At 43.6% G+C, this 25704-nt stretch overlaps 1 protein-coding gene across 8 annotated transcripts in view; it reads right to left on the bottom strand.

The window, feature by feature from the left end:
* CC2D2A (coiled-coil and C2 domain containing 2A) overlaps window positions 1-25704 on the bottom strand; it is a 101646-nt gene that overhangs the window by 9333 nt on the left and 66609 nt on the right. For 6 of the 8 annotated variants that reach the window (XM_025051769.1, XM_025051770.1, XM_015594913.2 and 3 more), the window contains 13 exons: window positions 25103-25306; window positions 23473-23565; window positions 22416-22507; window positions 18951-19118; window positions 16399-16504; window positions 16095-16204; window positions 14917-15013; window positions 14368-14466; window positions 11300-11476; window positions 8123-8326; window positions 4379-4468; window positions 2718-2831; window positions 1077-1211 (listed from right to left, as the gene is read on the bottom strand). In XM_025051769.1, coding sequence (XP_024907537.1) covers window positions 1077-1211; window positions 2718-2831; window positions 4379-4468; window positions 8123-8326; window positions 11300-11476; window positions 14368-14466; window positions 14917-15013; window positions 16095-16204; window positions 16399-16504; window positions 18951-19118; window positions 22416-22507; window positions 23473-23565; window positions 25103-25306 — 1689 coding nt within the window. The remainder of the gene's footprint in view (window positions 1-1076; window positions 1212-2717; window positions 2832-4378; window positions 4469-8122; window positions 8327-11299; window positions 11477-14367; window positions 14467-14916; window positions 15014-16094; window positions 16205-16398; window positions 16505-18950; window positions 19119-22415; window positions 22508-23472; window positions 23566-25102; window positions 25307-25704) is intronic. The other 2 variants (XM_015594912.2, XM_015594915.2) reach the window with 2 other exon arrangements.

Raw genomic sequence — 25704 nt, forward strand, 5'->3', positions numbered from 1 at the left:
GATGATGCCTTTAATTAAAAATAATAATTAATGTGAGAATGGTGCTCCACAGTGCTCTTGTCGCACCGATAATTTATAATAGTTGCCATTTGCTGAGTCCCTGTGAAAGACAGGTTCTTCGCTGGGTGCTTCGCATCTATTATCTCTAATTTTATCAGTAACCCTGAAAAGTTGATCAGTGGTCTTCAGAGGCATGAGAAGAAAAGATTAGATCTTCTAATGATTTCTTTTTATGTTTAAGAGTTTTTTTCTGTGTATGTATAATATAAATGGATGCACAAGTAAACATATGAAATTTATAAGCACAGATACATATATCGGGAATGCATGCTCCAGTAATTGTTCTGAAAGGTGCTGACTGATGATTACGAAAACGATCACAGCAACCAGTAAACAGTGACTGTGTGTCAGCTGCTTTACACTATCTCATTTACTTCTCAAGACCACTCTCTAAAGTAACTGGTACTGTCACCTCCGTGTTACCATTGAAGGAACTGAGGCTGGATGAGATGAAGAAACTGTCTTGAGCTCACACAACTAGTAAATGATGAAGTTGGAGTTTAAACTCAGGCAGTCTGACTCCATAACTCGGGTTTGTGACCACTGCTTTATGCAGCTCCTTTCGTAATTTAAATGGTCCCCCAAACTGAGTGTAACCAGAATCACCTGGTGGTACCTGGGAATCTCTCTTAAAAGAAAAAAAACAAACAAACTCAGTCTTCTCAAGTGATAAATTTGCCTCATTTAATTCTCAAAACACTATGAATCAGACTCTGTTTTGGAAGAGATAACTGAGGACCGAGCCAGGACACAAACTCACATCCTCTGAAACTGAATCCCATATTCTGTCTTTAATTTCATTCTGCTGCTCTGCAGGTCAAGTGACTAATTCAACCAGAAATTTTATTTAGGACAGTTCTGCCACTGTGCTTGACACTACGTCTCTTTAACTGGCATATGTATATGTTTATAGGAAAGTTTTTGATACATAAAATATTATTTAAACAAGTAGGTCAGTTAAATAAAAGAAAGCAACAGTCAGCCAACCACGTTTAAGAAGAAATGTTAATACTCACGTTATCAGGACCTATTAAGCAGCCCACACTTTTCAAGGGACAGAATGTATCAAATTGTCCATAAAAATGTCCACTGCAGGGGTTCCATATTAAATAGTGACTCTGCTCCCGGGTGAGCACATAGGCAGTTGGACCCTGAAGGAAAACAGCCATTAAAACAGTTTCCAACTAATGATAAAACTGAGGTCAAAAGCAGTTTGCACAAACAACTCATTCTTTTAGCTGGACCCCTAACTTCTAAAATCCATGGCTAACGGTGAAAATTAGTTTGAAGTTCTAGGTTACGCCGGATTTGAGAAATAAAATGTTTATTTTTGCCAAATTCTTGCATGTATTACCAGGCAGCGTAGTGACCAAGTGGGGACAGTAGTTGTGCTACTCAGCCAGTATATCTTAAGACTGGCTGAAAACTGTTATTAATGGAAATAAGTAGGCACTGCATTTTCTTTGTAGAGTCAGTAAGATTGCCTTTCAGGTATTTAGAAGGTTGATTATGTCTGAACACTACTTCTGTTTCTGATACAGCAACTGATATTCGATACACATTTAGAGTTACGTAAATGCATAGGAGGTAATTTGAAAGGACGCGTACCAAACTCTTAACAGTGATGCTACCTGATGAGGGGATGGGAGGGAGGCTGGAGCCTGTAACACTGGCTTCTTTTTTGACGACGAACATCTATTTTTGTATTGCTCAGTATGATTTCACTTGACACTCACAGCCTTCTAGGGAAAGGCGGGACAAAAATTATTACCCCAGCTTCCTCACAAAGCTGAGTTGTCACATGACTTTCTTAGAGTCACACAGCTCACGAGGTGCGGGTGTTTGAGCCTTACACCCAGGCCTTGTGACTTCCTAGCCCAGCGTTGTCTTCCTTGTACCTGGCTATCTGGAAGTAATGACGGAGAATGAATTACGATTCAGATACGATACTATCTGCCCAGGAGTGACTGTGCTATTTAATTCCTGGAGGATTCTTGGAGCCTCGTAGCCTCTTTTTGAAACACTCTTTGGATCAGCTGCTTCAATCCGCGTTGATTTTTCTAAACTTGTACCTAAAATCACCCCAATTTAGGGATATTTGCAGTGGGCTGGAAAAACAAATCCTAAGTCACTAAGTCTCCAGTCTAATAAAAATAGCAATGATCATATCAAAATACAGCTGCCAACACTCTTTTCTTTGTCTCTGGGTATCTGCCTTGTTCCCTGTCCCAGCCGGGTGAGTAGCAGATGCCTGAGGAATCAGTGGGAGTGGAGGGAGGGGTCTCTGACTCGGCCATGCCCTGATCCCTTTCACTCTTCAGGATGCCCAGCGCTCGATCCCTGAGCAGTCGGAGGTCTCAGTAGCGTGGGCAGGAGGAGGGTCTCACTAAACGAGCAGAGCGAGGCGGGAGCTTTGGGCAGTGAAGGGTTCAGGTTTGTCGAAAGCAATCTCAAGTGCCGTGTAGGTCTCCGTACTCGGGTGCCACTGAAAACCATTTCGTGTCTCATGACTAGTTCTCTCCGCCTACTGGGGAATCTCTGGGGAACGTGTCTTGCAGCTCAAAGGATCATTATGAAAATAAGTCCTGTCTGTGATCTGGAACATGGCGCGACCGTGCCAGACACTCCCATGTTAGAGCCGGCCCACGTGATCTTACCTCGGGAATAGCAGTGCCCATCACGAGCCAGGCCTTTTTACCCAGGGAGAGAAAATAATTACATAGTAATACTGCATGCTCTTCTTCATCTCCTGCCAGGAGATCGAGAAATTGCTGACAAAAAGAAAAATAAAATTATGTTGCATTGACTGATGGCTTCATTCTGGATCGGCTGTACAGAATTTTAAAAAGTCATCATTAAAGTTAATGTCTTAAAGTATAAGACCTTTAAAAAATTTTTCCCCTATATTTGATACTATGTTTAGTTCATTAAAAAAAGAAACACCGCTTTTAATGGACATGGTTTTTTCTCTAACATTGATGACACGGATTTCTAGAATCAGCACTACGGGGTGGGGGAGACACATTTCAAAGTTGTATTTTTCATTTTGAATTTATATCCGACAGCTCACTATGTGCTGACCATTTTTTAAGAATAATTTTTAGAACAGTTTTAAGTTCACAGAAAAGTTGGGAGCGGGGTACAGAGAGTTCCCGCATACTCCGAGTCCTCAGCTCCCCACTATCAACATCCCCCACCAGAGGGACCTTTGTAACAACTGATGAACCTAAACTGACACGTCACACCAGCCAGAGCCCGGAGTTTATGTAAGATGAGGGTTCACTCTTGGTGTCGTATACTCTATGGGTTTTGACAAATAGACGATGACATGTATCCATCATTCTGGTAACACACGGAATATTGTTTACTGTCCTAAAAATCATGTGTGCTCCACCTGTTACATCTCCCCCTACACTGCCCCCCAGCGTGTTTTAGACACATGGCGTTTAATCCTAGACCAAACCTCTGAGGGCGGTTCTCAACGTCCATTTCACAGACGAGGAAGCGGAGGCCCAGAGAGGTGAGGTAATACCCAGAAGTAGCACAGCCAGCCTGGCTCCAGAGCACATGGACTGGTCTATTATTTTGTACATCTTTTATAGATGTCTCCGGGTTGTGGAAATTCTGTCTCTGAAATCATCAATATTGTGTTGCCAAAGTATATTGGAGAACAAAAAATTTAATTTCTTTGGTTTAGAGCTGCCCCTCAAAGGGAGTCGTAGACTACAGTTTAATGTGACTCAAACACAGTGTGACGTGAGCTCCGAAGCAGGATGAATGCCAGTGGTATGTGCGTTTCATCCTGCGGAAGATCCATTTGGAGGTATGTAGGTTCCACGAGAGCAGAGGCCACGTTTGTTTGGCTCATAGCCAGAACTAAGTACAGTGTCTGATACATGGTAGGTGACCAGGAAATACATTCTGAATGAATAATGACATGGCACGCCTTAAGAAGCCCACGCATTAAGGAATGTACAGTTTCTAAATGTCACATAGGGTGTATTTTTGACATTTTAAAATGAATAAAACTGGGATATTGTTAAAGTAATACTGAGAGGATAAAGGAACATTAAGACATCTGAAGTGTTTTCTTTTTCTTTGTGCAAATAATTTTTTTTTTTTCTAACACTTCTGAACTTTGGGCAAGTTGAACCAGAAATTAAAAATACTTCAGAATTTAGCGCATCCTGCTAAACAGATGGCCAGGTAGATTTTTATAATGATTAACGAAGGTTGCAGTTTAAAATTATGCAAGCCATGTAGCTAAAATTCAATGAAGTCAGTTCAAACTAGTAAATGTATGGGAAGAACTGCTCACATCAGATGTGCTCCACAGGTCACAGATGCCAGCAAATGAGACGGTGTCAGGCAAGAAAGGAATCAATGCCACGTATCGAGCCAGCAGTTCCTGTTTAAAGAAGATTAGCATTACAAAATAATTTCTAACAAAATAGAAAGCTGGGTCCTCTACCTCATTTCTTGCAAGCAAGTTTCATACGTCACAAACATTTATGTGTGCAGAATGAAAGGAATGCTCGCCAAGTGCTGTGTTGTATTAATATGAGCTCATTTAAGCTCTCCAAACATCCCATGAGGAAGGTTGCTGTCATCCATCTTTTACAGATGAAGAAACTGGCTCCCGTGTCTCTTTGAATTCATCTTTTTTGTTTGTTTGGTTGGTTGGTTGGTTTTGGACTTCCTTACTCTCTGGTACAACAAGGCTTTCCAGGATCACCTTGTGCCTTCTCCAGTTCAATATTGAAAGCAGCCATTTCTCCAAGCAGCCCTGGTGTCAACAGTATTTAGAAACCCAGGTCAGGGCATCATTGCAGTAATGACTCATAATTTCTAAGGAGGTTGAACACCTTTTCATATGCTTATTGACCTTTCATGTTTTCACTTCTGTGAATTTCTAGGTATTTTGCACATTTTATTATTGATTTATAGATGTTTTTAAAATGGATTCTAGTTACTATTTTTTTGACTGTTATATATGTTGAAAACATCCTCTCCTGATTTGTGGCTTGTCTTTCATTTCCTTTGTGGTATCTTGATAAACCCAAGTTCTCAGTTTTAATATGGTCAAATTTATTGTTTTATTTATAACTTGTGCTTTTTCTCTCTTGTTTAAGAGTCCTTCCTATCTCAGATTATAAAGATGGTTTTCATATTTAATTCCTCAATCTATCTGCAATTGAATGGTGTGAAGTAGGAGCCTATTTTTATTTTTTCCATATATAAAATCAATGATTCCGTTACAATTAAACAAAATGCTTAACTCCGTCACTTTGATTGTGATTATTGGTAAATATTTAGACTATCTCTATTACCTTATTCTGTGCTTTTTATTTCTCGAACTTTTTTTTTTCTCTCTCTCTTTCTTCACCCCATTTCATTATTTTTTTCTCTGCTACTTTGTAAGTTATATTTACTTTTCATATTCTTGTAAGTAGTTATTCTAAAAATATTTAACTTAAACTCTGAAGTTAATAAATATCTTTGCCCTTTTTAAAATACTCTCATCAATCTTGTCTTGACAATATATATTTTTTTTTTCCGGATTTTTGTTCTATCCTGATTTTTCACCCACATTGCTATTATTATTGCTGTGAAGACAATGCTTGTTTAGTTTAATCACAAATCCCTCCCACACACTTTTTTTTTTTTATCTACCATTATGTGTTGCATCTAGAATTTTCTAAGAGCCTTCCTTCCCTCTAAAGTATATTTTAAGAAATTCCTCAAGTGAAAATCTGGTTGTAAATTTTCTCAATGTTTGTGTGAAAGATGGTTTCATTGGATATAAATTACTAGTCTGACGACTGTTTTCTTTCAACCTTTTGAAGATATTATTCCTTGATGGCTTTTTTCCTTTCGTAGCTGAAAAGTTTACTGGTTTAACCATTTTTGTTTGTAGATAATTTGTCTTCTCTCGAGCTATTGCTAAGATCAGCATTATCTTTGTAGATGACTGTGATATGCCTTAATTTTCATTTCTTTGATCTTGCTCAGGATTCACTGGGCTTCTTGAATCAGAGGTTGTTGTCTTTCATCAAATCTTGAACACTCTCAGGTCTTTTCGCCTTTTATGCACAATTTGGTCCTCTTCCCACCATCCTCCATGTCTCCTAATCATTCTGTGTTCTATTTTTTTTTCCTATCTTTGTTTTCTGTACCAAGTAATTTCTTTGCATGTGATTCCAGTTCGCTAATTCTCTCAGTATTTAATTGTATGTAACTTAACTCTGTATTGAGCTATTTAAAGATTTGTTTAAACTATTCGTTTAATTTCTAATTTTATCTGTACAATTTTTTATTTCTACAAGTTTCATGTAGTACTTTTAACAATCTGCCCGCCAATTCCGATGGTCTGTCATTCTCTTGTTATATATTCAAGTACCCAGATTTCTTAAACTTGGTAAACATACTATTTCATGTTCTGAATCTGATAATTCTAATATCTGCAGTCTTTGTGGCCTGATTCCGCAGTTTGTTGTCTCTGCTCTGACCTTCTTCATGCTGACTTATTTCTTCATCGATGCTCTTTTATACGTTCATATTGCTTGGAACTTTTTCTGTGGAATTTTTTTGAGGCTGAATTTAAAGGGCATTCTTCTAGAAGGACTTGGGTTTGTGTCTGACAGATCTAGGGGCATTAACAACACGCAATACTTGTAATTAAGTTTTTAGTTGAAGTTTTGGGGGATCATACAGGTAGTAGAAACTCCACTCCTCTCTGTGAACAAATATAGTTTCGTGATTAGAAATTCCCAGGAAAGATTTTTGTTTTCCCTTCCATCTAGAGTCAAGGCTGAGACAGACAGGATTTTTTTCTGCAAAGTCGAGTATTTCCTAGTTCACCCACCGATGATATTATCCTTCAAGAGTTTTAACTGTAGCTGAGTCTCTGATCCATCCTTGTAGCCTCCTCCAGCCCTGTGTATCCTCCTATTATCCTTCAAGGGTTTTAACTTAGCTGAGTCTCTGATCCATCCTTGTAGCCACCTCCAGCCCTGCGTATTCTCTCCTGTCTCCAGCAGCCTCGTGGGTCACTGAAACCAAGCTGTAGGTGTCAGGAATCGTGAGACCCGCTCCGAGCAAACCCTCACCCTTCTGGAATCCTGCTCTCTTGTTTCCAAATCTTCCGATTTCAGCCATGATTTTAAAAATGTTTTATATATTTTATTCCTCACTGTTAAAATGTGCTCTACTGGGGGAGGTTTTCCGCACATCTACTACACTTGAGAGAATAAATGTCTGTATTATGGTTTTCCATAAAAATTTATTAATAAAAAAAAGAAGTGTGGAACACAAGATCTTTTAAAAACATACTTGTATCTGCAAGTAGATATATCATTACCCTGTTCCTAAATTACTATATTAATGACTTACTAGCAGCAATTACCCCCATACTACCCACTCTCCAAAGACAGTTGTGGGGTATAGTATTCACTGAAGAGCAGCCTGCTTAACATTCGGCTTCTGTTGATGAGAGGCTCTTATGAGTATGGATGGCACTCTGCCTGCAGGGAATGGTGCATGCATTTCTAATGGCCCCGTAGGGATGTGCTGGTGGTGATGGCCTACATGCCGTACATACTTAAATACTGGAAATCGCTTTTGCTCCATTTGAATTCAATAATGCTTATAGCATCAAGTTTAATACTGAATGATTATCTTGATATAGTAGAAAATACATGAGTTCTGATGTCAGAGGCCTAGGTTCAAATCCTAGTGAAATTATTAAGACTATATAATGAAAACATGTTTATATAAGACATTGTAGAGCATTTTCCAAATATTAATTTTCCAGCACCCAATATAATGTCAGGGATACGCTAAGTACTCAGTAATCGTTTGTTGTAAGGATTATTATCCTTTCTGATACCTTCAGACTCCTAAGCCTCATGGCACTAAAAATGTTTTAATCATTCCTTTAATCACCAATGATCTTGATACAGTTACTTTCTTAAATACTATAAAATATGGTAACTAATGTGGCAATATACTGAAATGTTAATGCGCGTTCAGCACCACCCCTGACTGGCTACGAAATACTTACTGCCGTTGCCTGTGGGTTGTCGGGATAAGCGCTCAGGAGCTCCTGAGGAGGGTTTAAAGGCTTCAGGTAACGAGTAATAAAGACGGTCTTCCCGCTCATGTCGATCACTGTCGTGAGGCACTGACGACTCGGAAACTTTAAGGCACATTCAGCTTGAAACTTCTCTGTGGCTTGAAGCAATTTCTCATCTTCCTGAGACTCAAACTTCAAAAAGAAAGACGCCATGGAGTTTATGTATGATCACAGGAGACGCAGCAAAACGCGTTCGGACCCCGTAGTCAACATGAACTACACGTGTGCCTCGGGAAGTGTGACTAATTGGTCTTTACAACATTGTCACGCCTTGGTGTCCCTGAAGTTTATTTAATTATGTTTATAACCTAAAAATTTATAACCTAGATAGATTTATTAAATACTTAAGAGACACTCTACAGGATTGAAAGAAAGTACCTGATTGCTTATTAATGCAAGTGGCCATATAGAAACTATTGGATTAATAAAACAACCTATGAAAATTAAACTATGATGTACTTATTCTGATTGCTGAGACCAAGCAATAGTTTAATACGTATTTTTATGTTGGTTTTACAGGAAGGTGAATGGGTTTATATTCCCTTTGAATACCTATACTGTGATAGCTCCACTGATCAGAAATAATTGTCACAGACACACTGTCTCTGTAAGAAGCAGCTTATGGGTTTTATGGATCTGGAACAAGTGGATGTCACTCCTAGCATGCAGGTGACATCAGACTTATGACTTCTTAGATTCACAGCTAAATAAGCGTCTTCCTGACAAAATGAAATGGGCCAGAAGACAAAGCCGAACATTCTGCATGGAACCGCAGACATCTGCAGTTCATTGCTAAGGGCTCACACACACATTAGGATCCAGCAGCTTTCATAAGGCGGCAGAGAACAAAAGCAGCTTTAAAGCCTATTAACTATTGACTGATGAATGGTAAAACAAAATACTTGGTACCTTTCTAAGCATGTCACTCATCTCTCAGAGGCAAGAAAGAAAAAAGAAAAGAAACAAGAGGAAGACTTTATTAAGAGAAATAATCTATTTTTTAAAAACTTTTTACCAAGACGACGTAAAGTAGGGGATGCCAACATAAGCGTTTCAAGAGTTGCTACGAATTTTTTAGAAAATTCTGTTAGTTAATACCTTTAAAAAATCATATAGAATGGCTCCCTGTGGGGTGATGGTGGAGGGAACACAAATCCGCTAATTCTGGAAGTTGCTGCAAGTGGAAAAACAAGGCCAGGTTTGGGTCCCTGTTATTTTAGGGCGAGGGCTGTTCTTTCCTGAATAATCTGTAGGGGAAGCACTTAGTGGGGTTTCCTGCCACTGCGTGTTCAGGACGTTGGGGGCCTGTCAGTCCATATGCCTTCCCTATTAAAAGACGCCTAAGAATCTGGGTTCTGAGAGGTCTAAGAGAAATGCTTCCTACAGCCACAATGGGGCAGTGAGATGCCACCAAAGGCAGCGAAGGACAGCCTAGGTATCTGGCTTTAAGGAAGGAAGGCTGGGAGACTTGAGAACTCTGTCTCAGAGCTTTGGGGGCTTCTTAACAATTCTGCTATCAGAGGTCAGTGCCCTTGAAGTACGCCAAGTGTCAAGGAGTCTGATTTCATCCTTCCAGCCACGGTCACAGACAAAACAACTGTCGCAGGTTTTGGAAGCTCATCTGCTGACTGCTTTTTCTTCTGTTAAGAATACACAGAAATTACAAAATCATCTTTTGTCTGGGAGCATCTTTCGCTGTCACCATGCTTGTTGGCTTCCTCTTGAGTTTATATATGAGGAAAAACATTCCGAATGCGTTTCCCTTTATGGAAATATTTCAAAATGCATATATTTTAACATGTTTTCTAGAGAACATATGTGTCACAACTTTAGCGACAAAGACTAGCATATAAGATTAATGTGAATTTCAGTAGATTTTTTTCCAATTATCCTCATGTTCTCCGTAAATGCCTTGCAAATGAGAAATAACAGTATTTTCTTCTGTGCACCAAGTATAATACTGAGAAAGAAACAGAGGAATGTGCTCATTAAAAAACCCAAAAAACCTCCATCTGCATTTAATGCCCACGGGCAAAGCGGAGTCAGCATAATTATATATGCGGTAAGGCTTCGTAGTTATCCGTTTGGCCTTACACATGAATGCGAACTTTGAGGAATTTTTATCTGCGTTTCTACGCTGCCTGCTGTATCTCCAGTGCCTAAAATCCACCTGTCACATAGAGGATGCTCAGTAAATGTCTGCTGAACGTATACGATTTAGAGTCAGACAGACCTTTAATGGTGAGCTCTGCCATCTACCGCCTGGGCGAACCTGGATCGGCTGAGCTTCGTTTTCCTCATCTCTGAGCTGGAGACGCGCCTCACGAGACAGCTGGGAGTGTGGAAGGAGGGAGAGCGCGTGTGGCTAACGTCTGACTTAGCGCTCAGGACCGCGTGTGAACTCCGTACGGGGTGGTGGTGATTACTGTGTCAGCTTATGCTAATCAGAGGTCATGACTGGTATTTCTCCCAAGCCCCGTGAGCGCAGTGTCCCTCCCTGCTGCACGAGCATGTCACCCGGACACAGCGCCTCCCGACTACGAAGGATGAGAAACAGACGCTAACAAATGGAGGTTGTGGAAATGCTTCTTTTCTAAAGCAGTTCACAGTTAGAGTTCTTGTGCCCATACTTAGTCGTTTCTGTCCGATGGCGCTGAAATGAATCGAGGTGACCCCTGGAGGTCACCTAGCCCTATAATCCTGTGAAGCGATTCCATACACAACACAGCCAGGGACGTGAGGTCAGATACGGAAATGTATTTTGGCATGCTTGCCAATAAATATCAAGATAAAAGAGCAGTCTGCTTTTCTGGTTTGTCATATTTGCTTTGCTTCCCACCGAGAACATTCTCCTAAAAGCGGAGCGTGTTTGTATTTGTTTTGCTTTGCCTAAGAGCTCAAGTCGACCTAATCATGGGCTCGATGGAAATACAGACCCTCACGGCTGGCCTCTCTCCCTCATTCTGCCCGAACTGAAGGAGGAATAAGTGGACCCTGAAGAGAGGCCGCTCGTGCCTCGCGGTCCGAGCTCACAGACGCGTGGCCCCGCACACATTTCTCACGTTTTTGTCAACGTCGGTGAGATTCCAGTGTGTGTGCAGTTACCTTTTCTCGAACCGACTCCCCGGGAACCAGCTGAGGCTCAATGGTGATGAACAGGGTGATGTAGGAGCCGTCGCTTAGGCTTCGGACGGCGTCGAAACCCCGCTCAAGAATCACACTTCTCTCCTTGCTGTAGCCCAGAAGAACTGGGGGGATGTCTATTTTAAACGTCCCATCAATCTGCAAAGAAAACGCAACTTGGTAAACATCCCGGTCATTTTCCAACAGAAGTTCAAAGGCAGGTGTCAACACCTCGTCCTCTGACCAATTCCACAAAGACTGCCCACCGCGGCATCCGCGGCCCACCCCGGCATCCGCGGCCCACCCTGTCTTTCCAGCTTGGTCTCTCTAAACTCTCACAGAAAGGACTCTGCTTCCTGTTTTCTTTTTTTGATTTGGCAGAGCAAGGACTAGTGATGCAAGTTATCCTGACACTACATTGCCCGGGTTCGAACCCTGGAATGAACTCCAAGTGCCTCGGTTTACGCTTCTCTGAAGACAACAATAGTACCTACTTTGTGGGGTAGTTATATGTGCATCAATAGATGTGAAACACTAAGAAAAATGCCTAAAATGTAGTTACGCGCTCAGTAAGTGCTGGCTGGCAACCAGCCACTTTTCTGGAATGCCCTAGCTTCCCATCTCCACCTTTCAGAATTTAAATGATTTTTTAGGCTCAGGTCAGATGTTTTCACCTTCATGAATTATTCTGTTATCTCCAGCAGCCTCCCATATAGTGTGTTTCTTTCATTTCTTGCACGGACACATGGTACCCGTGTACATATTTATAATTTTCTTCTAGATAACTGCTCTCTGTAAATAGAATCCATATTTCACCCCCTTCTCCTTTCTCCAGTATACAGCAGTGTTTTATATACACAGCAGGTGCTCAATAAATGTGGGCTGAATGGATTACAAGCCACTTGTATAAGATGACCGAACTTATGCAGAGGTTGAAAAAGGCAGGACTTTTAACTTTTGCAAAGTCAGAGCAACAGTACACTTATTAAAGACCATCTAGTGCTATAAAACTATTCAGAGCTGGCGTTTGAGTTCTATACTTCAAATTTTTCTTCTAGTCTTTGGTGGCATTTGTATCTTAGGAGAAATAAGAACTTGAATTCGCAGTGACGATGCCTTCTAGGAAGGAGCTAAGCGAGCGGTTGTTTGTTTTCTCGCTTGCATCGTTGGCGTTCCCCCACGGCCTGCAACCAGCCAGACCAGAGGGTACGAGAGAAGGAGGACAAAAAACAATGCCAGATGAAGCACAGCGAAAATAACAGCACATCTGTGCGGTCAAGTAGACAGGGACACAAGAGGGGACGGGCACCAACTCCAAATATTTAAAGTGTAAAGATTCAAGACAGGGTTTCTCTACCTGGGCACAGTTGTTATTCTGTGCTTTGTAGGGCCGTCCTGTGCTCACAGGCTGTTCACAGCATCCTTGGCCTGAACACACTAGATGCCAGTTGTACACCCCCACTAGCTGTGACAACCAAAAATGTCTCTAGACATTACCAAATGTCCCATGTGGGTGCATTTAAGAGCATGAGCTTTGGAGTCGGACAGAATTTTTAAATGACAGTTGTAATAACACCATTCTCAAAAGCAGTATGGAAATGTATAAGCCCAAAAGTTGAATAGTTCTCTCTCTTTTTACCAATCTCATTTTCCAGGGATAAACAATGTAAGCGTGTTGGAAGTTGGTAAAAGCTGAATCCTCACTCTGTCGTCAGCTTTGGAATTAGAGTAGTTACTTCACTTGTCTAGTCTTCTGTTTCTTCATCGGTAAAATGGGGGTGATAATGCCTATTGGGCTGTCGTGAGGTTTAATTGACTTGACATATAAACTAGTAATGGTATATGATATGCACAAGATAAATATAGTTATTATTACTGAATCAGGATTCTACTGGTTACGTGTAGCTCCAAACTAGGACCTGAGATTGGGAGTTAGGGCGAAGCACGTAGGTTATGGCACAGTTCAAGGACGAAATTTATGGCAGAGCTATTGGAAAGAGAACAAACTGCCTCATGAGGTAGTGAGTTCCCTGTTGTTAGAGGCACTCAAGCAGAACCTAAACTCTCAGTGAACGTGCCTTCTAGGGAGGAATGGACATTACCAGGATATGGTCAAGGAAATTCATTTATCAAGAAGTGGTTTAGAGTAATTTCTTCTGAGTACCCTTCCAAATGTGAAATTTAGCAATGGCAAATAACATGGGCAGTTTCATTTGCAAAACGGTATGCTTAAAAAAAAATTTTTTTTTTTTAATTTAAAATGTTTTCAAAGAGAGAAATAAAAATGATTTTGGCAAGCACATCACTGCAGTGTCACCTGCAGACTGTCCCTTCGTCTAGGGAGGATTGCAATCCCAAAGGGTCTTTGAGATTCCAGCCAATCCAAGCCTCTGAGGCTTGAGCTTTGGTCTTGGCCTTGCTGGAGACTCTGCGATTAGCCACGATCTTGTGTCTCATAGCCTCCTGTTGCCACGGACTTAACACAGGGACGTTAACGCCATTTCAGAATCTTTAACTGTCCCAGAATAGAGGCAGTGCCATTCAAGAGTCGTTAACCTAATGGATCCCCTTAACCAAAATCGGTCCACTGTGAAGACGGGTGTCTTAGCTGAGCAAGTCTCTACTAACCATTCGTCATGTTTGAGACAGCGAGGTCTTTAAACACATTCACGAAATGCGCTTGATTAAATGGGCCGTCAGGTGCCCTGTTTTCCTCACGTGACTTTCCGGCATCTTTCCACTCCACTTTTGTCACTTTGACAAGCTTCCATTTTGTCTCACTTCTCCTTCACTGCGATTTAAATGTTAAAAAAAACTCTCCGACTGGAAGAGTCATACATTGACTACTAACTGCAAGGAAGATGATGTTTTAATAAGCCACGTGAATATGACAGAAGATCAATGGCTTTACATAGCGGTTTTCTCTTTCCTAGGGTGGCTTTGCACACAGGGTCTCTCAGTGTCGATGGTGCATACCCACGAAGAAAGCTTTAACAGGAAGCACGGATGGCGTTCCACATCCCCGTGGAATTCTGACTTTACACGCTTACCCTTGCTTGGGAATATATTGTGCTGAATGGAATTTTCACGCATCCCAACCAGTGCCTCTCGATACGAGTGTGGATTCCGCTTCCTCTTTCCCGGTCGTCCTGGGGGAGGGAGGGGGGACAGTAATCGTTTGACAGCTCCAGACATCCGCTCAATTAATCCGGCCGCAGGAAAACAGCGGGGAGTTTGGCCCAATGTGACAGACCTAAGTCGCACTCTGGTTCAGACACTTAATGGTTCTGTGACCCCCCCAAAATTCTTCACCTCAGTCTCCCCTTAATAAATTGGAGATTTAACAATCTACTTCATAGGGTTACTTTAGAATTAAATAAGACAGAGTATGAAAAGCACCTAGTACAATTCCTGGAGCACAGCAGACACTCGACTGAAAACTAAAAAAGCTCCTTGGCTTTCTCCCTTCTCCCTTTCCCCACTTATATCTGTCAAGTTTCAAACATTTCAAATATGAGAAAGCTGGAAAACGTGTTGGGGACCTGTATAGGGGGTAAAGGATTTGAAAATGAATACAGACATCTTTCCTCAAGACTTACCTCTAAGACATCATACAGAACTTCGTCAAAAATGTTGATGAACACGTCATCTTTCACTGACTGCAAACTGGTCGTGCTGTAGTCCCCGTTAGGGGCCCTGCAGATGGGCACACGTGACCAGAGACCATGAAAATGGGCAAAACAAATAATGAGCACTCAAAGGTCAAAACTGGAAAAGTACTTAAGCCCGAGCATAGGCATGAGGATTAAAAGCCAGGCTTTCCGTTCAAGGACTGATCTTGTGCAGGGAAGGACACGACAACACGGTGCCTGCACCCAGAGGGGACGGGCACCGGGCCGGAGGCCCTGTGTGGAGAGACAGACCCTCTCTCTGCTGGCTGGTCCCGGTGAGTCTCACGTCCGCTTCCACGGTGAGCTGAGCCAGGAGCCGGCAAGCCAGGCTCCTCGGGTGGGCCGCCCACAAGGTCCCCAGCAGCCCGCGTTCTGGGACGCGGACTTCCCATGCAAGTGAGCTCCGAAACAGGCTCCTTCACCAGACCATTCCCGAGTCATAAGCCTCCTATCGTTCTGTGGTTGGTCCAATGCTCTCTGCACCCCACCTGCTTTCCCCATGGGTAAGTAAAGCGAGGCAGGAGTGACGTCCATCTCCGGTGACACAAGGGCACCACGTCCAGCCAGGCTGGGTCCGAGGAGGCTGCCCCCGGCGTGGCTGGCCTCCGGGCTACTGCGTGTATTTTACTGAGCACTCGCCCTCCAATCTCCTCATATAACAGTGGGATCTGCCCTTCTTTTCCGACTAAACTAGTTCTAATCCTTGCTCTGCCTCTAATTTACTATTTTCCTTTAAATAAGTCACCTTCCTTCTTTGGGTTTTAACTTATTTTCTATAAAAGTAGAGTGGTGAACTAGATAATTTCCAAGGTTGCTTCAAGATCTGCAGTGATGAGTCTTAAATATCTATAATCATTTAATCAAAAATTTTAAATGGTGAGAGAAAAGCATCATTTACGGGAACAAGGGAGTTGTAGATTTACTTAAGGCTTCCAGAGTCGGGGAGACAGAGAAGAAAGGAAAAGCAGTGTGGGGGCCACGGGGTGTGGGAAGCGGAGAGCTGGGGCTGTGAGTAGCCAGAGACCGCAGAGGCGCGTGGCGTCCTCCGCGTCCTTCACGTTTCTTCAGAGTGTCCTGTCGTTCTTTACGGAGGGAAATACGCTTACCGAAATGGGAGTTCCAGCTCTTCGTTCCAGCTGGGGTTCGGTCCTTCGGCCGTCGTCGTATGGCAAATCGTTCGTTGGAAAGAAACCTCTACAAAAGGACGCACTAACACCTTAAAATCAAGAGCAGACTGTAAGAGTCCACAGCAGTTGAATCATTTTGCTCCTAGCAGAGGTAGATCACGTTTACTAAATAGTATGTTTCCAAAGAAAACGGAGCAGAAATCAGACTATGACGTTTCTAGGCAGTTCTTAAAAACATAAGGCATCAGATCCTAGGCAGAGATCTAGCGTTTGGGTGTTTCACCTGGCCGAGCGGGTAGTCAGCACTGTGGGTCGGGCTGTGTGTGGTTGGGGAGGCAGCACGCTTTTCGCTGAAAGTCCTTGAAGATCTTGATGGCTGCTGGAATCTGCTAGGAGGGAACATGTATGAAAGAAATAAATGTCAGGGCAAGTCTAATTATATATTCAGCAGATGGTTTTTCCAGAGGCGTATGGCTCTGGTGGCTAGGGTGACAGACATTCTCTCTAAGCTTGTTGACACTTCCGAAGGCTTTTAGTCATCCCAACGATGCTCTGGCCATCCCTAGTCACCTAGTAATTACCAGAACCTCCCCAGCTTCTGTCCCTAGACCCACACGAATGAGTGAGAACAAAGAAGAGCCCTCTCTCCTCTCCTAGGGGGCGCCTGAGGGGGCACATGCCTTTCCCTGCATGAATGAGAGCCTCGGTCCCTCTCAGGTAGCCGAATCCTCAGCTGCCCGACCAGCCTGTCCTGTCTCCATCCGATTCCTTTCCCGCTGTATTTTCTTTGGACCTGCCTTCTCCAGGAACCTTGAGCGACAAATCCCAGGGAAGACGTCTCTCTGGGCCTGAGAAGCTCCACTGGCAAGGGGAGGTCAAGAATTCCTAGCCTGGGTTAGGGTCTATGGGGCTTGTCCTCTTTCTCTTTTAAAGCACTGCTATTCTTAAAAGAATGAAGGTCACCTCCAGAGAGCTCCTCCCAGACACTTTCCGCCTCATCCTAACAATCCACTTGCATGTTTGTTCTGAACTTTACAGTTTCCCGAGTATTTCACATTCATTACTGGACGAAGTGTAAATTATCTCTTTCTACTAGACTGTCTCACCTTTTCACAGATAAGGGTTTCAGATAAACTCTGAGACAGTAAAAGTGCAATATTTAATAACAACTGCCAGAGAAAACCTTTTTCTCTTTGGAACACCATCGATTACATTATTACACAAATATTTGGTAAGTACCTATCCTCCTTTTGGCCCTGTGTCAGACACTGGGGCCACAAAGACACACAAGGCACACTTCAGCTCAGACTAGAATGGATGGTAGACATGTAAACAAATAAGATACTATACTGGGGTACACGTTAGACGAGAGGGATGGGCATGGGCCATTAGGGTACAGCAAGGGAGCTGGAAAATCCTTTTTAGTTGGATGCGAGGGTAAAGGATTATGGTTTGGGCAGGCTTAGTCTAAGAGTTGATTCATGAGTTCTCTTGATGAGTCTACTCTACAATGTGAAACACGTAGGATCCACTATACTTCCTTGTAATTATTTGAATGAAATTGTTTAACAGTTAAAAAAATCAATAAAGACCAAAAGTAAGAGAAACACCTCTACATTCTTTTTTTTTTAAAGACAAATGAACAAACAACTTTTCATCCACGATTGAGCTCAGATGCAGTCAAGGTGCAAGGGTTGGGTTACGGCTCAAAGAAGCAGAGCTGACATGGATGTTTATAAGTAATAAGATTGGGAATAGTCGATGATAATCAGATGCTCTGTAACGGGTGAAAGAATTAGTAAAAAAAAAAAGGGAAAAAATGGGGTGCGAGGAGGGGAAAATAAATTTAAAGGAGAGAACTTGGAGGAAAGAAGATGCAAAGTCTCGACTGGCACTCCCCGGTGAATCAGACAGGGCCGGACGACCTTGGACAAGCCACTCGCCCTCCCTGTACGTCCATTTTCCCTTCAGTGAAGTGTAGATAGTGATAGTAGTGAGAAGTTAATGGAATAGTATATACCTAAGTGCCCCGCATAGTGCCTAGGACGCGGTGAATGCACAATAAGTCATAGCTTCCCTCCTACACTGACCGGCAAGGGCACCAGCCGAAAGAAGTTTTAGTTCTCGGTCCTTCCATCTCTGTTCTCTAAGGGGATAAGAAACTCAGGCTCCCTCGCCTGTGGTCGAGGGGTCCCCATTGCCCCCGGTGCAGTGAAGCGTAGTAGGCATACCTAATTTCTCTGAGCAGATAAAACGGAAGTCACATTTTTATGCCCGTGGCATGTACGTTTCAGAACCTAGGACACAGACGTTTTAGGTTTCTGCCCAGTTCACACCTGCTTCTCTGAGGACGGTTTCCTCCTTTCAGGACAAGTCCTGGTGACCCTCTGTCTCTGGCTACAGGTGGTAAGACCATGGATCAACCCCTGACCCCAAGCAGGACCTTCAAGTTCCCCCCGAGAAGCTGGCACTTGGTGGGTGGGTGGTCCCCTGCCAGGATGCACCCCTTCCGTCACGTGGAGACGAGCGAAGCTGCCCACAGAGAGAAGGGAGCGCGAGAGACAGTGGTGTCTCGGAGGAACTGTCTTCATATCTACAGCCCACCATCCGGTTCGGCTGTGCCCTTGAGTTCTGCGAGATAGTGCAGTGAATCCACTCTGTGGCCTGAATCGACTGAATTGGTTCTGTTACTCACAACCAAGAGGGCATTGGCTTGAGCAAGAACGCCCAAGTCTCACAGGATAACACTAAGTCAGAGCGGGACCGGACAGGCCATGCGAAGGGATCGTGGCCGGGGCCCTGCAGAGTCCACCCAGGGCTGCCCCGGGCTCTCACCTTGCTGTTGGCCTCCGCACCGGGATGTCGTAAGCCCGGATGATGTTCACCAGCAGCTTTATGTCTCCGTCGGACAGGTTTTGGGCTGTCACCTTCTTCCGACCTTTTCTCCTTGGCCTCAGTGGTCGCTTTTGTTCTGCCAGCTTGAAAAGGCTTAAGCCCAAAATGCTAATGATTACAGAACAGGATTAGGACTCAAAGGAAAAGAAAGATCTGGAAAGTCATGAGACAACTTCTCAAACTGTGCCCCAAGGATCCTCACAGGCCCCTGAAAACCCATCTTTCCAAGGAGGGTGGGAAATCATCAAGAAATTCTCCCAAGATGGGAGGGGTCCTCTTGTGTGCACGATTAAACCTTATTTCAGCTGTGGCCGATCGGAGAAAGAGAAGCGTGTTCTGGCCCCTGGCCGGCCCTCCCTGTCTCCTGGACCCTCCGCTTTCGCTCTTGCCAGCTGGGGCACAGGCAGTGCCTCCCTCCGCCTTCCTCCTCAGCCCTCACTCAGTCCGGTGACAGTTTTACCTGCCCTCAGGGCAGAGGCCTGGCCCCCTCAGCCGGAAGGCGCTCCCTCTCCTGAGCCCTCTCCTCTCATGGCAGGTGATGTTCACCCCTTCCCGGTGCTCCCTGGACTACCTCGCCCTCTGGGTGTGCATCCTGGCTCCACTCTTTGGCCTTGGGCAATTTATTTCACCTCTTTAAGTCTCTGTTTCATCATCTGTAAAATGGGGATAATAACAGCACTTCCTGGGCTGTCGAGAGGATTAAGCGAAAAGGTGCGTGCAAAGCGCCCTGTCCCAGGTCTGCTTCCTGGTGTCGAACAGTAACTGTTGGGTGATGACATTGATTATGAGGCCAGTGCTCACGCTGCAGGGAGAGGAGGCGGTGGAGACAGGAGGGTCTTTCTCTCACCTCTCCCCGCCCCCCACTCCACTCTCCATCCCCTAAGGTGATGTCAAATCAACACTTCCTGGAAGATGAAAGCAGCTCGGTCAGTGACTCAGGGGAGAAAAGGCCATGGAGCATATAATTAAATTCTGGCCCAGAGACTAAACAGAAACACAGCCCTGACTTGGTATCTGGAAGCTGAGGTGGCCGACCGTGCCAGACGGCACAGAACGAAGCCAGCTGTGCAGAGCCAGCCTCAGCTGGGTGCTCACGCCTCTGCTTCCCTTGTGGGGTCGGACGGCCCGGTGGCCTGTGTGACTGCAGCCCTCTCTCCAAAGGGCCTGTGCCACCCGAGGAGACGACATGGCACGACAGCTCCCGCGGGGCTCCTGGGAGCCACCGTTCCCATGTGTCCCCAGGGTCTTCTTTCCCCCACAGCACAGAACAGTGACCATTTGTCAGCACCTCTGTGAATCAAACAGCGTGGTAGGTGTCCTGCATATAATATTTCTAGTCCTTACAAGGATAAAGTTTACCCCGTTTTGCATACGAAGAAACCACAGGCTCTGAGAGGTGATGCGATTTGCTGAAGGCTCCTAAGTGGGAGGAGGGGGCCCAGGGTTCAAGCTCAGATCATTCTGACTGCAGGGCCCTTCTTCTTCTTCGTAGAATCTATTTACATATACTTTATGAACTCTTTTAAAACAAGAATAAGCCCGGGGCATGCTAACATCCTGTAAAACTGAAAAATAACTCTCCTTTCCAAAACAAAAAAAGACTGAGAGGGTGACATCGTTTTGCATTTCTGCAGATCTCTTTGTGTGCGTGTGTGATTTATTATCTACATTTTATTATTTTCATGATTTAAATTGATTTTTATTGAGATATAATTGACATAACATTGTGCAAATTTAAGATGCACGTGTTGGTTTGTAATATTTATATATTGTAATATGATTACCATCATGATATTAGCTGGTACTACTGTCTCTTTACATAATTGTTTCTTTTTCATGATGAGAACAATTAAGATCTACTCTCTTAGTCACTCTGAAGTTTATAAGACAGACTTGTTGACTATATCACTATGCTTTCATGAGATTATCAGGACTTACTTATGTATTAGTTGCAAATTTGTACCCTTAAATAACATCTCCCCAATTTCCCCACCTCCCCCCAGCCTCTGGTGACCACCATTCTACTTTCTGTTTCTATGAGTTTGGCACTTTTAGATTCCACATATGAGTGAGATCGTATGGCATTTATCTTTTTCTGACTTATTTCACTTAGCACAATGCCCTCGAGATCCATCTATGTTGTCACAAACTACAGCCCATCTGCATCATCGCTCTGCCAGGACACATACCTAACCCACACCTGGGGACCTCAGAGAGACTCCTTTGCCAGGGGGCCATACCACTGCACGTCCTTTCCTTTGTCAATGCGTCCTCCCTCCCCCAGAGCTGGCTCCTCATAAGACTTTGCTGCCCTCCTAGTGGTCAGCTTGGGGACATTTTAGTGGTTAGGACCATTAAATACAGAAACGTCTTAGTTTAAAGTCAAGAACAAATTGAAATTAAAAGAAGAAAGAACATACCCCGAGCCTTCAGAACTTAATGCAGAAAGTAAAGCGGAAAAAAGAAAAAGAAAGAAAAGAAATGGAAAAACAGTATGAAAAATCACCATCTATTCTAAGTGTAATTTTCATGACTGAAAAAAACATTCAATGACTGGGTTCTGGGCCTGAAGCAAAGAGAAGGTTTGCATGAACTCATGTGGGCACAGCCTCTCTTCCGTACGTGAATGGAGGCAAAGCCAAAGATCGGGGCCGACACAGCTCAATTTTTTGTTTCCTTTCCATCTCGATGGTGGAGAGGAAACGCATGTATAAGAAATAACATATGTTTTCTGGGACCAAGAGATTTAATCACAGAAAGGGACATGAGATGAATGGACTGCACACAAGACCACCATATAGAAAGTTATCTATTATCTTTTATGCATCCACCCCGAATTGAGACAATTTGAAGATGATTCTAAATGACAGGGAGACAATCGAGCAAATATAGTCAATTTGCAACGTCTGTGTAAACATCTGTTTCTCCCGGCTGCTCTTGCTGCTCACCTAACACAGCAGCTCTCTGCCTCCTAGCTGTGCTGGAAGCTGGCCGCCCCCTGCCGCCCAGAACCTCAGCGGGCTAACTGGCAGCCACCCCTGCTGCCCGTGACAGGAGAGTCGGCGGGAAGTCCGGCACCGGGAGATGTGGCAGGGGAACGCCGTCACACTGAGTTGGGTCGGAACGAGGGCCTGGCGAAGGCTGGTGACGGTGACTTGGCGGTGGAGGGAGGTGAGATGGGGTCTTCTGGGACGTGACGGAGAGGACCAAGTGTGACTTGTTCTCCTAGAGACCCCCTTAACTAATGGAATCGCTAGGCACTGATTAAGTTCGACCAGTTTCCAGCATTATTTGGGGCTCAGCTGCATACCATACAATGATAAAAATCTTATATTTACATGAGATTTGGAATAGAATGCAATACAAATAATTTCTATCGGAAATAACAAAAGGTTTGTTTCTTACCTGATATTGGGAACTTCTTCTTCGACTATCAAATCCGTAAGAAGAAAATGGTGTTTCGCAATTAAGAAACGATTTATCACTGATTCTCTAACCTGAGGGAAGGAAGAAGTTTCATTTAGAATCGTGTTCCGTGAACTTCGTCGTTCACTCCCTACACTTCTTCGTGTCCTCACCCCCACATCACCTTAGTTCAGCCCCTACCCGGCCCACCTTCGCTTTTCCCTGTGTCCCTGACCTCTACTGTCGCACGGCCAGCTGTGCTCACCGGGCAAGCTCCAAAGGCCGCTGTTTTGTTCACTGCTGTATTCTCAGGGCCTGGGAGAGTCCCTGACATACAGTCAAATTTTGCTGAATGAATGAATGAGTAAACGAAAAGCAGGCCCAGCCTCGAAGCACACATAATTCAGAAGGGATTCTTAAGTTCTTTCCCTCTTCAGACTGGTTTACTTCCTGATTATTCTCTAAATGGAGGGCCTCTTAAATGCTGTCATTGGGGTTTTACACATTAGGCACCAGGTAGATCAATTGGATGAGAAAAAGGTACTGTAGTCACTGTAGCATTTCTTATAAGTTAAATCTATTAAAGAAAAGGAAGAAGGAAGGAAGGAAGAAGGAAGGAAGGGAGGAAGGAAGGAAGGAAAGAAGGGAGGAAGGAAGGAAGGAAGGGAGGAAGGAGGGAAGGAGGAAGCGTGGACAAAAGGACATTCCACTTTCTAGTGTATCAGAGCAGTTAGTATGGTTTAGAAAACTTTTTCATTACAAAGGTAATACTATGCAAACATTCAAATAGGAAAATCATGCCTTGGAAATCGAGTCCCTCGTAATCATACCCCACTTAAGATAACCACTGAAAATACACTGAGACACATCCTAGTGCCTTCATAGGTTCAAAAGACAAAGATAGCTATTAATCAATTTCATGTGTGTAATTATGAAAAAATAAGTCTACAGGAGTTGATCATCACACAGAAATTTAAAAGAAACAAGACCTCCCACCTCCCTTCTTAGGATGCTGGCTATTTTCCCTCCGAGGACTGTATAAAATAATTCTCCTTACCTGCTGGAGGTACTTGGCTACTGTGGCCCTATGGGTATCTATGTGCTCCTTGGTTTCAATTACGTTTCTGTCTCGTAACCGTTTCTCATAGTCCTGAAATTAAAAAGGAATAATTTTACGATTTTCAAGTACTAGTGCTCTCTCATGCCTTTCTTGAGATGAAAGAATTGATCGCACGTGCTTTAAGTCATAAATTATGGTTCTAAATGTTTCCTCCAACTTCCTCTGAACTTTTGGTTCAGAATTGATCTTGGACGCCGTGTCTACGATTTGGAGTCAGCTGGCAGACTGCCGTGTGGGTAGTAGAGAAATCTGTAATTACAGTTTGAAATGTTCATGTGGGAAGACACGGAGGCCTCACATATAACATTTGCTGTACTTCAAGATGCTAAGCTCATCCAAGCAACTCGGCCAAGGGCTTTGCCTAATTTTTGCCTTTTCTATATTAAGTAAAACAGGTACAAAATAGCAAATAGCATCTGCGTGCGGCTGACTTGGTCACCAACTTGTAGGAAAGTAGCGGGTATTTTCGCTTTGTCTGCTTAGGCCACTGCATTTTCTTCTCTTTTTCCGTGAACTAGATTCCGTGTGGGCCCCAGAAACTGCCATGTTCTCCTTTAGTTCTCTGGTCACATTAGGGCCCAGGAGGGACCCTAACCCAGGCCGTATAACTCCAGAGCTGGTGCCAAGATTTTTAGACTTGGGACAAGAGGACATATCTCTCCCTCCTGGATGAGGCCAAGTAGAGAAAATGTGCTGCAGTAGAGAAAACGAGGCCACCACAGCAAGGGGAGCCCGGACCGGACGGAGGAAGGTCCCAGCAGCATTCAGGCCCTGGACCCAGCTGCCTTGAGGCTCGGATGAACTCCTGACATTCATGTGTCTTTAGGTATTTAACCCCATTTGGGGATTTCATCATCCAATAAACTCCCCTTGGTGCCTGAGCTAGTTCAAATTGAGTTTTATCGCTTACAATCAATCACAAGTCCAAATGATACAAAGAACCAAGTAACCAAAAATATTCTCCAAGAATAGCTTCTGCATGAAAATTCATACTGGTACTTATTTCTAATGGATCTCCATTTACCTCGTCAAACGCAGACTCACCTGTCTAGGTTGACTGGCCTGCCTTACCTACACAGGACTGTAACTTGTAATTCCTCAAAGCTTCTGCCCCACGCCCCTCAGATCCCTCCTCACCCGCCTGGCCTCTGTGCATCCTGCCCAGCCCTGTTCCCCACTTCCTCCTACCCACCCACCCCAAGGCCGCTCAAACCCCACCCGTCAGTCTTCTCGTTAGCACAGACTGCGTTTGGTGCTTAGCAAATACTTATTGGATTAAAATAGAATTGGATTCCTAAGCCAGGATAATTTGCCATGTTAACACTTAAGATATTTTTCCGCCTACGGTTCTACTTTTTCTTAGTGTTTGTGTCATTCGTCACACTGTGACGAAGAGATTATCTGAACACTGCACTCAAGAAAAATGCTGGAAAGGTTATGAAAAGTGCTACAGAAGAGACACCAACACCGCTGAGCACATAACACCTTCGACCGCAGAATTCCCATGGACTAGTACGCCAGCTAGCACAGCCGCTATCCGATTACTGCCTCTACAGACATTTCTTACCTGGAACACCTTTTCCATAATTTCTCGGTCGTATGCTGGAACCTGCTTATAGTTTCGGAATTCTGGCACCTCTTGGCTTCTGAGATGAAGAAGCCTGAATCGTTTGGATCGATTTAATTCCTCATCTGAAACGAAGTTAAATTCCTGTTGCAGCTGTTCCAGTCGAAAGAAATCAGGGACATAGGATTCGCCACTGGTAGCGACCTATCAACAAAAAGAAAATACAAAACTCTAAACGACAGGCAGATTTCATCCAAGGAAACCCGGCCCTGCGCTTTTGGGAGTGGACGCGTTAACAGTTTTCGATGGAGAGACTTGTCCCAGATTTAATTCAAAGACAAAGTACATTATAATAGCAACAAGGCAGGTGCTATCATATTTATTTAGTAGCTATAAAAAAGTAACGAATCATTTTTCCAAAGAAATAAACACTATAAGTTTCATTTTTGGTATGCATGTTTCCCATTTTTGGTATGCATAATTCCCTAGGTATTATGAAAATATACAGACTGAAAAATGAGAGACTTATATCAGTATATTGGGGGAATTTTAATTTTAATTTAATTAGGTGCTTACTGCAAATGAGATTACTCGGATGCACA

Source organism: Pteropus alecto, unplaced genomic scaffold (genome assembly GCF_000325575.1).
Source record: "Pteropus alecto unplaced genomic scaffold, ASM32557v1 scaffold5, whole genome shotgun sequence".
Lineage (NCBI taxonomy): Eukaryota > Metazoa > Chordata > Mammalia > Chiroptera > Pteropodidae > Pteropus > Pteropus alecto.